This window comes from Thamnophis elegans, chromosome 2 (genome assembly GCF_009769535.1).
Source record: "Thamnophis elegans isolate rThaEle1 chromosome 2, rThaEle1.pri, whole genome shotgun sequence".
In the NCBI taxonomy this organism is placed as follows: domain Eukaryota; kingdom Metazoa; phylum Chordata; class Lepidosauria; order Squamata; family Colubridae; genus Thamnophis; species Thamnophis elegans.
This window is the reverse complement of record NC_045542.1, coordinates 156,577,660-156,593,045: the sequence shown is the minus strand read 5'-3', so window position 1 is coordinate 156,593,045 and position 15,386 is coordinate 156,577,660. Positions and strand designations below refer to the sequence as shown.

At 43.2% G+C, this 15,386-nt stretch overlaps 1 protein-coding gene across 8 annotated transcripts in view; it reads right to left on the bottom strand.

Annotated features, from left to right (window-relative positions):
• Positions 1-4,263: 4,263 nt before the first annotated feature.
• LOC116504730 (tenascin-X-like) overlaps positions 4,264-15,386 on the bottom strand; it is a 134,529-nt gene continuing 123,406 nt past the window's right edge. For all 8 annotated transcript variants that reach the window (XM_032211940.1, XM_032211943.1, XM_032211947.1 and 5 more), the window contains 4 exons: positions 13,546-13,642; positions 10,216-10,377; positions 8,280-8,443; positions 4,264-5,608 (listed from right to left, as the gene is read on the bottom strand). In XM_032211940.1, the coding sequence (XP_032067831.1) occupies positions 5,510-5,608; positions 8,280-8,443; positions 10,216-10,377; positions 13,546-13,642 (522 nt within the window). In that variant the 3' untranslated portion in view covers positions 4,264-5,509. The remainder of the gene's footprint in view (positions 5,609-8,279; positions 8,444-10,215; positions 10,378-13,545; positions 13,643-15,386) is intronic.

The window sequence follows — 15,386 nt, the reverse complement described above, 5'->3', positions numbered from 1 at the left end:
GACTATAACTATGTTGCTTATATCTTAACAATTTATATTGTTTTATTTGTTTCCTAGTATGATTTGATTGGTTATTAGTAACCTATGACTATTATTAAGTGTTGTATCTTACGATCTTGATGAAGGTATTTTATTTCTCTTTATGTACATTGAGAGCATTTGCATCAAAGGCAAATTCCTTGTGTCCCCAATCACACTTGGCCAATAAATTCTATTCTATTCTATTCTATTCTATTCTATGCCATGCCATTCCATTCTACTCTATGGTCCCAAGCTTTGCCACAGTGTGATGTTGAGCTTCTGTTGGGTTATTGTTCTTGCTTGATATGTTTGATTTTAGATTGCTCCTATTTTTTAGGTCATCTCCTGTAGAGTTGTTTGAGAATTAGATGTTCTGTAAATAAAATAAATTAAAAACAATCCAAAGAGGAACATGAGATGCTTCTGAAGCAGTGGTGTGTTCTGGATTCCGTTCCAACGGATATGGTTGGAACGGCCCCGGTGTCACCCATATGCATGTGCGTGGTGCGTGCATGCATTTTAGCATCAAATGATGCTTCCGGAAGCCTCCATGATGCTCCAGCTGCTCAGCAGAGCGTCGCATAGGCGCTGTATGCACCATGTGTGTGGGTGGAAGTACCGACAAGCTTTAAAACACAGTAAGTAGCGCAGGCGGGTGGGTGGGCCCTCCGGAGCACCGTACCGGAACAGTATCCGTTGCTCCGGACAGGATCCGGTATGCCCGTACCGGGGCGTACCGCCTGCAACCCACCACTGTTCTGAATATCCAATTGATGGCCGTTTCATACCTTTTAATGCTCATTGCTAATTATGGTACAAAGCCCTGGTGAAGGACAACAGAGTTGGAAGCACTTTGGAGGTCTTCTACTCCAACCCTCTACATAAGCAGGAGGCACTATACCAGATATTCAGGTCTCTGTAAGTCCTCCTGGCAGACTAGTGGAGATCTGCAGTCCTGAAATGCACGCTCTCCCAAAATTTGGATCCTGAATCAGCTTCTGCTTCATTCCTGTTGCAATTGGAGGATGGCTTTCCACCGGCTAATGACGGTCAGAAAAGGAAGGGCAGCAAATCCAGAGGTTTAACCAACTGCTTTGCTTAATAAGATCTCATGGTGGTAAACCATCTAGCCAGCCCCACCTAAAGAGATATAATACTTAGAAGAGGGATCTACACTGGGGACAGGCTATCTTATGCCAAGATAGTTTGTACTCAAGGAACAGGTGTCTCTGTGTGTGTGTGGGGGGGGTGGGAGCACATTTACCCAGAAGTGGGGAAGGGCTCACAGAAAAGAAGAATTAACAACAAGATCAACACAATTGAGTCGACACAAATTTGCCATGGGCTGATAATAATACTGAGAATCCTCAGAACCAGCTACATTGGAGTCAACACACTTTTGCTATTGATAATCAGACAAGACTCCGAAGCAATCAGTTCTGGGATGTTTTGCTAGGTGACATCAAATCTACTCTTTTCAGAGTAGGTGGTCTCACCAATTCCGATCCAGGTTTGGGGCAATTCCACTTCACCCACCCGCCTCAATGAGATTCAAAAGAGCAAACACCCTATTCAGTTACAAAGCTGCTACCAATTCTAGGTTGTTTCCCACCAGACTAAGTGGCTGTACAAAAAACCCCCAAAACGAATGTTGAAGAACGTCACTAGTCCTTTCTTTTTTCAATTTGATTTTTATTTTAAACATATTTTCCCCATGATCTAAAAATAACTTTTTTCCCCAAGCACTTCTTTTATAGAAGAGTTTTATTCTCCCCTGCTCTTATAAAGAAACAATACTTTACAGCTTGCCTTTCCCTCCCACCAAATTTGTGCAAATTTCCTACCCTGCCTCAAGTTGTAAAAGACCGTCCTTTCAACATTCCCTTAAAGTTCCCGTAAGAAGAAGAAAAAACTTCTTGTGAGCTCTTCCACCTGCTTCTAATATCAAGTGGCTTGTCTTGACGAGTGTCACAGTCCCAGAGAAACACAACTTTGTTCCCGTGTTGAACCAAATCGACAAATTTGCTGGCCTCATCTTTACCCAGTACAAACAAAGACATTTGCCCAAGTCACAAATATTAACCCCAATAGGTGCTGGATGAATCATGTGAAGCTGGGCTTGTGGAGGACGATGGACAGATTACAGGTCTTGCTTGAGTCACAGGTCAAACTCTCTCTCTCTCTCCCACTTCAAAGCCCATGGTCTCCTCTCCAAGTTTTCTGTCCGAAGCCAGGCTTACTCCTGTCTTGGAGATCATCTCTTTAACATTTGTCTTCAATTGTGCCTCGTGATCAGATGGCAGCGGAATTGTGGTTGGTTGCACAGTCATCCCGATGTTTACACTCGATCTGGCTTTTCAAACTACCTATTGACTCCTTCCCAAGGACCGGAGCCAGGGGTGAAATCCACTTACCTTTGTTACCGGTTCGGTAGCAATGTGAGCACACACACTTCACTCGCATGTGCCACCTCCGTGATGCACAGTACCACCTGTGCATGCACAGAGCGTCAAAAAGGTAAGGTAAGCGAACAGGAAGGGGGGGGGAATCCGTTGTGCCACACGATTTATATTAGCTAGAAAGCAGGAAATTCTGCTTTCTAGCTAATATAAATCGTGTGTCACAGCTGTTCGTCGGAAAAACCAGTTCGCCCGAACCAGTTTCATTTATTTTACCACTGGTTCGGGCAAACCAGTAGCATTTTTACTACCAGTAGTAAACGGGCCCGAACCGGTAGCATTTCACCCCTGACCTGAGTTACGACTTGATAGGCGGATTAGAATGCCAAATCCAGTCTAAACGTCTGATTATGGGACTAACTGTAACATTTTCACATTTCCAGAGAAGAAAAAGAACACTCGGTGACGTAATTAGTAGTTTGGGAAGGCTGCAGAGAAGTCTTAATTAGCTAAAACTATTTGAGAAAGGGAAAAAACAGGAAATTGGGATTTTATTAGCATCTCCCCCTGTTCCTAGTTATAATCCTAGCACTGTCTGGGTACAATCAGGACTCTGAGTTCCTTGATGCTCTCCGTGCTTGGTTGTTTTCTTGTAGTGTTTCATTAGCAAATTAGGTAATCTACTAGGTAATGTCAGATAAGTAATCTAGTAATCAATGCTAGTTGATGTTACCTAATTTGGTAATGAAACCGCTGCCGGAAAACAACCAAGCTCAGGGACCACCAAGGACAGTTCAATCCTGAGCTAAGTATTCTCTTCTATCAGTACAATCAAGACTATTGGCATTTGACTTTTAAACAAATCTGGGACTTCTGCCTTTGAAGTCTGTTGTTTGTACTAGTAATTAATACATTAATCATTAAAAAGTATGCTCCTAATGCCTCATTTGGATCTCCTTTAATCTTTCAAAGGAAGTCTGTCTGATTCACTAAAGAGGTTCAAGAAACGGACAAAATGTTTAGAAGATCAAATTGGGAAGTCATTCCCACATCTGGATTGCGTTTGTCTCTCTTTGATTTTAGATGGAATATTCTGGCTAATCCTGACATTCACCTCAGGTTTTTCTTCAATTCCAATTATATCACCCACATTTCTCTTAATTCTGGATGGATTTAGTCCAACCCACAAAGGCATCAGGTTAGGAAAGAAACAGTGGTTCTTAAAATGTTTGGCCCAAATGACACTTTGCATTGAATAATGTCATTGTCCCCACAAGAGACCTGACTGTTGTTTTACACAAGTGTCTCACCAGTAGCAGTCCCAAACTGGACCCACAACTCTGAAACAGAATTTACATATGGTATTATTTCATAAACCCCAGGAATAGGCCCAAATTATCAGTTTGGGGGTAACTGTCCTCAGTTTAAGAACAACTGCAATACCAAATATCTTTATACCTTACAATTATATATATATATATACCTTACAATCATAAAGTTCTCCATTATAAAGTTGCAAAATGCAATTATTCTCCTATAAAGTGCCCAATCAGAGGGCTCTTACGTACTGCTCAGAGGCAGGAAATCGCTCCTTTTTTTCTGACAGAATCTACTTGGATTTGGGCCAGAATTTAAATAAATCCTTTACTCTTAGAGAAAGTTTAAAGCAAGAAAAAAAAAAGAATTTACCCTCACCATCTGTAAAATGCTAGGTTTCTATGTGCCAGAATTTCTTGAAAATGTTTATATAATCATAAACTCAGTTTTTAAGTGAGAATTAATCCCAATTTGGTCCCTGAAATCTCATATAAATGAGAGAAAGCATACACAATTTAGGAACTGGCCTGTTGATTTTTCGGTGTTTTATTATTATTTATGAGGACAAGAATGAATCTGAGGTCTTTCCCATTTTCTTCAGTTCTTTTTCCACTCTGCAATCCACCCCCCTTTGCCCAGTTTGATTCCTACCTGTGCCTTTCAGTACTAATCATTTACCTTTCGGTGTAAAAGTTTGCAGAGCGAGAGGCAAAAAGGTTACGGATGGGAGAACAGTCTGTTGTTTGAGTTCACAAGGTTTCCCCAGGGGGTAAAAGGAATGGGGGAGAAAAATCAAACCAACATTAAAAGTGCTTTTTATGTCAAGCTGCGTTCACCAACATACTTATGACTTTAACTCCATTTTGAATGGCATTCGCAGGAGGAAGAAAATGGAGCCTGGGTTGGGAATGAGGCTGGAGAAGGAAGGGAAAAGTCTTTAGCGGGTGAGCTGATGAGAAGCAAAAGGGGTCAAGAAGGAGAGATTTTGGGTGCGAATCAGGACTTCACTGCTGCATGAAGTCATTGATTCCCAGAACCAGAACTAAGGGAAGGGAATCGACTTTTGTTGGCTGATGTTTTGCCGGCTGATCTGATTTCTTGGCTCTCTTAAAAGCTTTCCTTTACAAAAATAAAAATCACAGGTAGTCCTCAACTTACAACTGTTTGTTTAGGGACCATTCAAAAGGACAACAGCACTGAAAAAAGTGATTGGCAGCCAGTCCTTGTGCCAGGGTCATGGGATCAAAATCGGGGAGCTTGACTCAACCGGCATGTGTTTATCACGGCTGCAGGGTCACGAAATCCCCATTTGTGGCATTCCGACAAGCAAAGTCCAGGGGGTAGGTCAGATTTGCTTAGTGACCTCACAATTCGCTTTGCAGCTACCCTGACTCACTTAACAACCGTGGTAAAATTGGCCGTGACTCAACAATCGCCTTGCATTGTAATAAAAATCCCGCTCCCAATTGTTGTTGTACATTGAGGACTACCTATGTTCAGATGAATTGCTTCCATCCTCTCAAACTCTAGTTCTTAGCTCTCTCTCCTTTTTGATTGAAGTGGATTTTCTCAAATCTCCAAAGGTTTTTTTCCCCCCTCCTTTTGGTTTTGATGCATTCCTCTTTTTCCTCAGGATGGGCCAGAAAAGCAGAACAAAGGCCAGATGTGAGGTATCCTGTTGCAAAAGGGGTCATTGCCGGGATTTCCCCCGCTGTTTTTTTTTTGTTGCTTTGCCTCTGCTGTTCTCTCCCTTAGTCCACCCCGCATCCCGCTCAGGACCGCTGCAATAGGTGGAAGCTGCTGGGCCGCAGTTTCATCTCAGTGAAAGGAATGGAAAACTCGAATCCTTTCCAGTTAAACCAGTTGACGCCCTGGAATGGAGGAGAGAGAGGAGACGGGTGAGAAATGCAAAGCCGAATCTGTAAAAATTAGACTCCTCCCCTTCCCGCCAAAGGAAGATCAGTGAAGTCAGAGAAAGAGAGAGAGAAATTGAGGTGAAAGTGTTTTATACAAGTAGTCCTCCATTTACGACCACAATTGAGCCCAACATTTCTGTTGCTAAGTGAAGCAATGTTTTGTTAAGTGAATTTTGCCCCATTTTACGACCTTTCTTGCCACTGTTGTTAAGGGAATCAGTGCCGTTATTAAGTTAGCAAGACAGTTATTAAATGAATCTGGATTCCCAATTGACTTTGTTTGTCAGAAGGTCGCAAAAGGGGATCACAGGACCCCGGGACACTGCAACCGTCATAAATACGAGTCAGTTGCCAAGCATCCGCATTTTGATCACACAACCATGGTGATGCTGCAACGGTGGTAAGTGTGAGAAACAGTCCTAAGTCACTTTTTTCAGTGCCGTTGTAACTTTGAACGGTCACTAAATGAACTGTTGTAAGTCGAGGACTACCTGTCAATGGTTCGACTGATGAACTCAATCAAAGCAAGCATATTCAAGACTTTCAGATGTCCGAAGGCAAAACTTTATTGAGTTTGGCACCGATGAAGGCAAAACCAGCTGTACCTGATTCCCGCGCAAACCCACCTAGTTACAATATGGATTTAGGTTTAGGTTTAGGTTTATTGGGATTTATATGCCGCCCTTTTCCCTGAGGGGACTCAGGGCGGCTTACAACCACAGGGGAGGGGGGTGCAAGGTCAGAAACAAAACAATATGTGCACAAAGAAAAAATAATAAAACACAACTTTCATTCAGCAATCAAACACTCAGGCGGGTAATTGGAAACCTATCCCCAGGCCTGCTGGGAGAGCCAGATCTTGAGGGCTGCGCGGAAGGTCTGGATAGTGGTGAGGGTACGGATCTCCATGGGGAGCTCGTTCCACAGGGTCGGGGCAGCAACAGAAAAGGCTCTCCTCCGTGTGGTCGCCAGTCGACATTGACTGGCAGATGGGATTCGGAGGAGGCCCAGTCTGTGCGATCTAATTGGTCGATTTAGGGAGGTAATCGGCAGAAGGCGGTCTCTCAAGTACCCAGATCCACTACCATGGAGTGCTTTAAAGATGGTCATCAGTATCCTGAAGCGCACCCGGAGACCAACAGGTAGCCAGTGCAGCTCGCGGAGGACAGGTGTAACGTGGGCGAACCGCGGTGCGCCCACTATCACTCGCGCGGCTGCATTTTGGACTAGCTGTAGTCGCCGGATGCACCTCAAGGGCAACCCCATGTAGAGCCCATTTCCCGCTCCCCCTATCAGTGCAGGTCACATTGTCCAATTGAGTGTCACTATTTTGTTATGAGAAAAAGTCTCTGGTCTTGGCAAACACTTGCCAAGTGTCCTTGGCTCCCATGGCTCTTCTTCCTACATCTGGAGGCTGCATTCCATCTCACCCTCCCCTCCCTTCTAGTTTCTTGAAAGTTGAGAAGCGATAATGGTTGTAAGGCAGGACATAAAGCGAGATTTGGATATAAGCGTGAACATGAAGCGGGGTCAGACTAGAGGATCTCCTGGGGACCCCGTCTAGCCCTTCTACCTCGTTATACATTTCCTAATCTTCAAAGAAGAACAGGAAACTTGAACTCAGGAAATTCAAATGTCAAACCGCAACACCTGCTGTAAGTAGGCCAAGTCAGTTGGAGGTCTGGCTTGCGAGTCTGACATAGCGCTTAACCACATATGTCAGAATGAAACTAGTGTTTCCTGCATGCTTTTCTGCCTAGCAATAAGGAGCCTAGCCAATAGAAATGATTTAGCACATTTCCGTGTTAGCTGTTTTGAAGAAGTTATAAGAACACGCTTCTCCCTAAGAACCTCGTTCAGACAAAGATGTGGGTTTACACTGTCTGAATCTTTTGGCCAAAATAAATCTTTTCCTGATCTCGCATTCCGGATCTCCTGATTTTCTGCAACAGTTGCAATAGCATAAGGACACTTCAAGCTTGACACTACACCTATGCTATAAACCATCCAGTCATTTGACATGAGATGGGTGGTAAATAAATTTCATAATAAATAAATATATAAAAGCGACCCAGCAAGGCTAGAGAGTTCTACCTGACAAGAAGTCTGCTTAAGAGAGTGGGAAATACCATATTTTTTCGGAGTATAAGACGCACATTTTTCACTCAAAAAGGAGGCTGAAAATCTGGGTGCGTCTTATACACTGAATACAGCATTTTTTTTTGCCTCCTGAAACCCCGCCCCTTCACCAAAATGGCAGTGCATAGCCTTTAGGAGGCTTTCAGAGAGCTTCTGGGGGCTGGGGAGAGTAGAAATGAGAAATCAGCCTGTTTTTTGCTCAGTTTTGCCCCCACCCCCAGCTCCCAGGAGCACTCTACAAGCCTCCTAAAGGCTATTCATAGCCTTTTTTTTAATGGGTGCATTTTTGCAAAAAATAAGCCATTTTTTGCTCAATTTTGTACTCCCAGCCCCCAGGAACACTCTACAAGCCTCCTAAAGGCTATTCATGTCCTTTAAAAAAAAAGTGGGCCCGTTTTTGTGAAAAATGGACCATTTTGGGAAAGTTTGCAGAGTGCAAAAACTTTTTTTTTTTTTTGCTCCATCCCATTTGCCCACCGGGGATTACCTGGTGATCACGGTTGTTAGCGTAGAGCCCATTGAGGTTGGTGTAGTGGCAGTTGCGATACCACCATGCCCCACGGTAAGAAATGGCACAGGGGATGATGACCCGATTCGGATCCCGGTCCCGAGTGGAGAAAACACTCCCTGAGTGGTAGCTGAAAGCATCGCCTGGGTGAGAAAGAAAGTGGGAAAGTGAAAAACAACCACAGTCCTCCCTCCTGAATTTTTGGATGAATTTTTGGCTGCTCTTAAGAATTATCTTCTTCCCTGGGTACGTGAATCCCTTTTGCTACAGGTAGTCCTTGATTTATGATTGATCAAAGTTATGATGGACCTCCCAAGAACTACTTACAACCCATTTTGGGAGTAACTATGGCTGAAACTCCCCAAGTCACATGATCATATTTTGGGTGCTTGGCCAATAACCTTGAGGGGGGGAAAAGGTCCATCTCCAAAGCTTTGCCCTTTGTAATGACAGTAACTCAAATCAAGACATGCTTTTCCCATCATCCCCCAATTCATAAAACCCACACCTGAGGATTCTAGTCCTTCCCAGTTTCTAACATCACATCTCTCCATGCATACATATATATTCACTTAGGGCCTTTCCATACAACCCCCTAACCATGGGCAATGCTTCAGCTTCAGTGGACACTTCATTAGTCCTATTGGAAAGACTTGGAAAGATGACACCCCAGCATAGAAGCACACCAAAAACAATGCTTTTCTGCCAGAATAGAAAAGAAAAACAGAGTTGGAAGGGATCTTGGAGGTCTTCTAGGCCAACCTCCTGCTCAGACAGGAAACCTATACCATTTCAGTCAAAGAGTTGTCCAGTGTCAAAATTAAAAATTTCCAGTGTTGGAGCATTCACAACTTCTGGAGACAAGTCGTTCCGCTGATTAATTGTTTTCACTGTCAGGAAATTTCTCTTTAGTTCTAGGTTGATTCTCTCCATGTTTAGTTTCCCTCCCTGGCTTCTTGTCCTACCCTCAAGTGCTTTGGAGAATAGTTTGACTCCCTCTTCTTCGTGCCAACCTTTCAGATATTGCAACACAGCTGTCATGTCTCCCTTAGTCCTTCTGTTCATTAAACTAGGCACACCCAATTCCAGCAATCATTTTTTATATGTTTTAGCCTTCCGTCCCCTAATCATCTTTGTTGCTCTTCTCTGCAAATACCATATTTTTCAGAGTATAAGACGCACCAAGATTTTGAAGTGGCAAATTTTTAAAAACAATTTTTGCACTCTGCAGACCTCCCAAAACAGTTTTTGTCCCCAAAAAAAGGGACGAATAGCCTTTAGGAGGCTTTTAGAGTGCTCCTGGGTTCTGGGGGAAATGAGCAAAAAATGGCCCATTTTTTGTGAAAATGAGCCCGGTTTGTGTCAAAAAAGGGCATGAATAGCCTTTAGGAGGCTGTAGAGTGCTCCTGAAGGCTGGGAAGGGGGGGGATGAGCAGAAAACGTCCCATTTTTCACTCATTTTTGCCTCCCCAGCCCCCATCAGCACTTTGGAAGCCTCCTAAAGGCTATGCACGGCCATTTTTGCAAAGCGGGCGGGGTTTCAAGAGGCCAAAAATGCTGTATTCGGTGTATAAGATGCACCCAGATTTTCACTCTTTTTTTTGAGGGGAAAAAGGTGTGTCTTACACTTCGAAAAATGCGGTAGTTCTTTCCAACTTGTGCCAGCATGAAGCTGGTCATGTGGGAATTACGCCGCACTTAATTCAGTCTTATTGTGGTAATCAACATTGTCTGAAAGTCATACAAAGATAAAAAGCCCAGTGAAACACTTTACAGGTTAACAATGTCCAGCGGTCCTGGGAGGCGGCTACAGAAACCGAACGGGATGGAGATGTTCAAAAAATGGCCTCGGAGTTCTCATTGTTCTGGGTATATTACTGGGAACCCTGACGCACAGTCCCACAGCTATGCTCACCAGCTGTGCCCTGGTAACTGCCCAGATGCAGGCGGTAATGGTCAGCTGGAGGGTCCACACGGAAGTGCTGATAGGTGGCATAGACGGACTCCTCCCCAGCACGGAGATCCACGCGGAGCTCATAGTCCCCTGAAGAGGTGATCTGGTGCAGGGCATTGTTTCCTGGAATCCAAAGAGAAAAGAGAGGTTGATTTTATTTTATTTTATTTTATTTCATTTATATGCAGCCTTTTCCCCGAAGGGGACTCAGGGCGGCTCACAATTCAAATCAGGGAAGGGGGGGTACAGACAGGAAATAAAAAGATGAAACATAACAATACATAATTTAAAAACACACAACAGTCATACCATTCGAGACAGGAGGCAACAGCTCTTTAGCCCCAGGCCTGTCGGAACAGCCAGGTTTTAAGGGCTTTGCGGAAGGCCTGGAGGGTGGTGAGGGTTTGAATCTCCACGGGGAGCTCGTTCCAGAGGGTCGGAGCAGCCGCAGAGAAGGCTCTCCTCCGGGTAGTCGCCAGTCGGCATTGGCCGGCGGATGAAATTCGGAGGAGGCCTAATCTGTGGGATCTAATCGGTCTAGTGGAGGTAATTGGCATCAGGCGGTCTCTCAAGTACCCAGGTCCAATACCATGAAGGGCTTTATAAGTGACGACTAGCGCCTTGAAGCGTATCCGAAGACCAATAGGCAGCCAGTGCAGCTCGCGGAGGATAGGTGTTACGTGGGTGAACCGAGGTGCACCCACGATCGCTCGCGCGGCTGCATTGTGGACAAGCTGAAGTATCCGAATGCTCTTCAAGGGCTGCCCCATGTAGAGCACGTTGCAGTAGTCCAGTCTAGAGGTCACAAGGGCACGAGTGACTGTTGTGAGGGCCTCCCGGTTCAGGTAGGGACGCAACTGGTGCACCAGGCGAACCTGGGCAAATGCCCCCCTGGTCACAGCCGACAAGTGGTGTTCGAAAGTCAGCTGTGGAGTTTGAGTCTTCCGAAGCTACATGTAATGATGAGGGCGCTGTTGGAAGAATCCCCAGGTTGGGGACACATCATCCTGGAGAGAATCAGTCTATGTGGTCACCAAGGAACAATTTGTCATCTCTAGGCTGGATTATTGCAACACGCTCTACAGTGTTGGCTGGCTGGCCCCCGGAGGAGAGCCTTCTCTGTGGCTGCTCCGACTCTCTGGAATCAACTACCCCCAGAGATCCGGACCGCACCCACTCTCATGGCCTTCAGGAAAGCTGTTAAAACCTGGCTGTTCCAGCAGGCCTGATTAGAATGAATGCATGTGGATTTATGATTTTAAACTGTCTTTTTTTCTTATTTTTCTTTCTCTCTTTCTTTTTCTTCTTCTTTTGTAAGCCGCCCGGAGTCCTTTGGGATTGGGCAGCATATAAATTTTAATAATAAATAAATAAATAAATAATCAATAATTCTTCTGAAGGAGGTTAAAGAAGGAGTGACACCTACAAATGGAATCCTTATGGAACTTGTATACAACTGTGTGGAAGTTAGTATAGCCTTATTATCATTTCCATCGTTAAAAAAATATTAATGTTTATTATTGTATAGAATACAAAAAGAAATAAAGATCAAAAATTGGAAAAATGAAACAATACCAAAACAGGAAGAAGTTATTCGAAAGATAATGGAGTGTGCTGAAATTAGCAAATTGACATTTGAAATTAGAGAACAAGAAGACGAGCCATTTTATAAGATATGGGATTTATTTTATCAGTGGCTGGGAAAAAAACATGGAAATGAAAAATGTTTTACTTATGTTTTAACTGAAGGAGATAAGTGATAATACAATTATGTTGTTAAATAGATTAATAATGATACAATGAAAGACTGACATATATATGAATTGAATAATTTAGAATATTTTGTTTTAAAATGAAGGATAAGGATAATAATGAATCTGTGTACATTTGATAGAGGATCGGTGATATTATGCATAACTCTAAGTAGTGATGTATATTATAAAGATATCTTGTTGTTGATAGTTTTAATAAGGAAGTAATGAAAGATTGGTATATATATGAAGTGAGTATTTCGAATACTTTGTTTAAAAATGAAGGAATAACATTTTTGCTTGAATGTATGATGTACAAGGACAACAATGAACATAAGCATATTCGATGGATGATTGGCGGGATTATGCATAATTGAAAGTAGTGATGTATAAACATAAACAGTTGGTAAATTCTTTTACACTGTAAAAATATTCAGAATGAGATAAGTGATTACATAAAGGTATATTGTTATTAAATAGACAATCAAGAATGCAAGGGAATTAGGTTAGTTGAAAAGAAAGAAATATTAATCATAATTCTATATATGTTGTACAATGAAAGTGAGGTATCTAATTATATTAGACGGAAAATCTGTGATTGTATATGTAATTGAGAATATGGATGCACAAACGCTTGTAACCAAACGACATGCTGTATGTAATGGATGAGAATTTTTTTTATGTTGTCTTTTATGTTTAAAAATAAAAAAAAATATTTGGAAAAAAAAAAAGGTTGGGGACACATCATCCTGGAGAGAATCAATCTATGTGCTCACCAAGGAACAATTTGATAATCAATAATTCTTCTGAAGGAGGTTAAAGAAGGAGTGACACTTACAAATGGAATCCTTATGGAACTTGTATACAACTGTGGAAGTTGGTATTGCCTTATTATCATTTCCATCTTTAAAAAAATATTAAAGCTTATTATTGTATAAAATACAAAAAGAAATAAAGATCATGAGAGAATAGGGAAAAGTAAAGAGGGGGAGAAGGGAAAAGGGAAAGAAAAAAAAGGTAAAAGTGACTATCAACTTTTTTGCTTCAGTAGAGTACAACACATAGTTACCGTATTTCCCCAAAAATAAGACAGGTTCTTATTTTCTTTTGACCCCCGAAATAAGCACTTGGCCTTATTTTCGGGGAGGTCTTATTATTTTTGAGGTTCAGGAGATGGCGAGCATTGTCACCTCATGGCTGCTGCAGGGTTGCAATATTTTTGGGGAGGGCTTATTTTCAGGGGAGGGCTTATATTAGCGCATGCGCTCAAAAGCCCGCTTGGGCTTATTATCCGGGGAGGTCTTATTTTTGAGGAAATGGGGTATTCAATGATGCTAACCATTTCTATAACAAGATTGTCTGAATCAAAGTTTCATTTTTCCCCCCATTTCAAGCATAAAATCCAGAAATGGGTTCAGCTGAGACAAGCACTTATCCTTCTGTGGGCTCAGTTTTCAGTCTGCAAAAGGACAGAAAGGATGAAAGGCTAGATATATCTGGCTACACAGATAAGGGGACGCAGGTAAAGTTGCAGACTTACCAAGCCAAAATTCCCGGGTTAGGTTGCCAAAGCCAAGAGCATAACTTTGCCAGTCCCGCCAGAAATCCGTCTCACCATTCATCCGACGTTGGAAGACCTGGGGAGGAGGAGGAGAAGAATGAGGATGCCATGATGGAGAAGGAACGAAAGAAAATTGATAGTGATTGATATCAGAAAGCAATAAAACCCCAAGATGTTCTTCAACTGTACATGATTTTGAGAGCAATTTTTCTCAATATCTATGGAGATTCTTACTCATCCAGGTCATGGTTGTCCCAAAGGTGCTTTTTCAAGAGGCAACTGGATTTCTGTTTTTTCTTTGAAGGCGTTTCACTTCTCATCCAAGAAGCTTCTTCAGCGCTGGCTGGCTGGTGGGGAAGGGAAGGATTTATCCTCCTTGCAGACAGCTGGTCATTTGCAGAGAGCCGAGGTGGCGCAGTGGTTAGAGTGCAGCACTGCAGGCTACTTCAGCTGACTGCGATTCTGCAGTTCGGCTGTTCAAATCTCACCGGCTCCAGGTTGACTCAGCCTTCCATCCTTCCGAGGTGGGTAAAATGAGGACCCGGATTGTTGTTGGGGGCGATATGCTGACTCTGTAAACCGCTTAGAGAGGGCTGAAAGCCCTATGAAGCGGTATATAAGTCTAACTGCTATTGCATTCAGCCAGAGCTGAAGAAACTTCTTGGATGAGAAGCGAAACATCTTAAAAAAATAAACCCCAGAAAGTCCAGTTGCCTCTTGAAAAAGCACCTTTGTGACAATTTTTCTCAATATAAACATGTACATCAGTGGTGGGATTCAAATAATTTAACAACTGGTTCTCTGCCCTAATGACCAGTTGTGTAGGCATGGCTAGGTGATCATGTGATTGGGTGGGTGTGGCCAACTCAACGTCACTCACGCACGTCAACGGGTGCTTCGCATCAACTGTTACATTATAATAAGGGTTAACTAGAGAGGCAGTTTCTGTAAGCAGGGCAATAAAGATTAAGCTAGAAACAACACCAGAATGTTTCCTTCCTGCTTTCCTTTACAGGGATCAGCCCTGTAAAGTGGAAAAAAACAAAAGGAGATTTCTTCCATCAACCGGTTCTCCGAACTGCTTAGAAAGTTAACAACCGGTTCTCCCGAGTAGGTATGAACTGGCTGAATCCCACCACTGATGTACATATGCCAGATTATACAATAATACAATGCAATAGCAGAGTTGGAAGGGACCTTGGAGGTCTTCTAGTCCAACCCCCTACCTAGCCAGGAAACCCTATACCGTTCCAGACAGATGGCTATCCAACATCTTCTTAAAGACTTCCAATGTTGGGGAATTCACAACTTCTGGAGGGAAGCTGTTCCACTGGTTGATTGTTCTAACTGTCAGGAAATTTCTCCTCAGTTCTAAGTTGCTTCCCTCCTTGATTAGTTTCCACCCATTGCTTATTCTACCCTCAGGTGGAACATCAGTATGCCTCTTCGACCAGGGGTGGGTTCTGGCAGAGACTACTGCCAGTTCACTCAGGGACGCGCTGCGCATGGATGCGCAGTACAACTAAAATTGATCTGTGCATGTGCAGAAGCAAAAAACAAGATGGCGCTGCCTATGGTGCCACCAGGAGAACCAATTCAGGGGCATGGCAGGCCTGGGTCGCTGCCGGTTCCGGCGACCCAGGCCGCCAAGCTACTACCAGTTCAGCTGACCCAAGCTAAACTAGTAGGAACCCACTACTGTGTTCGACCCTTTCACATGGGTCACAACATTGCACCCAAATAAGTTAGGGGCAGAGCTTGTGCCATGTTTCTGGTTTGTCGCTTTGTCTCTCTTGTGCTCTTGGTAGAAGACTATCCTC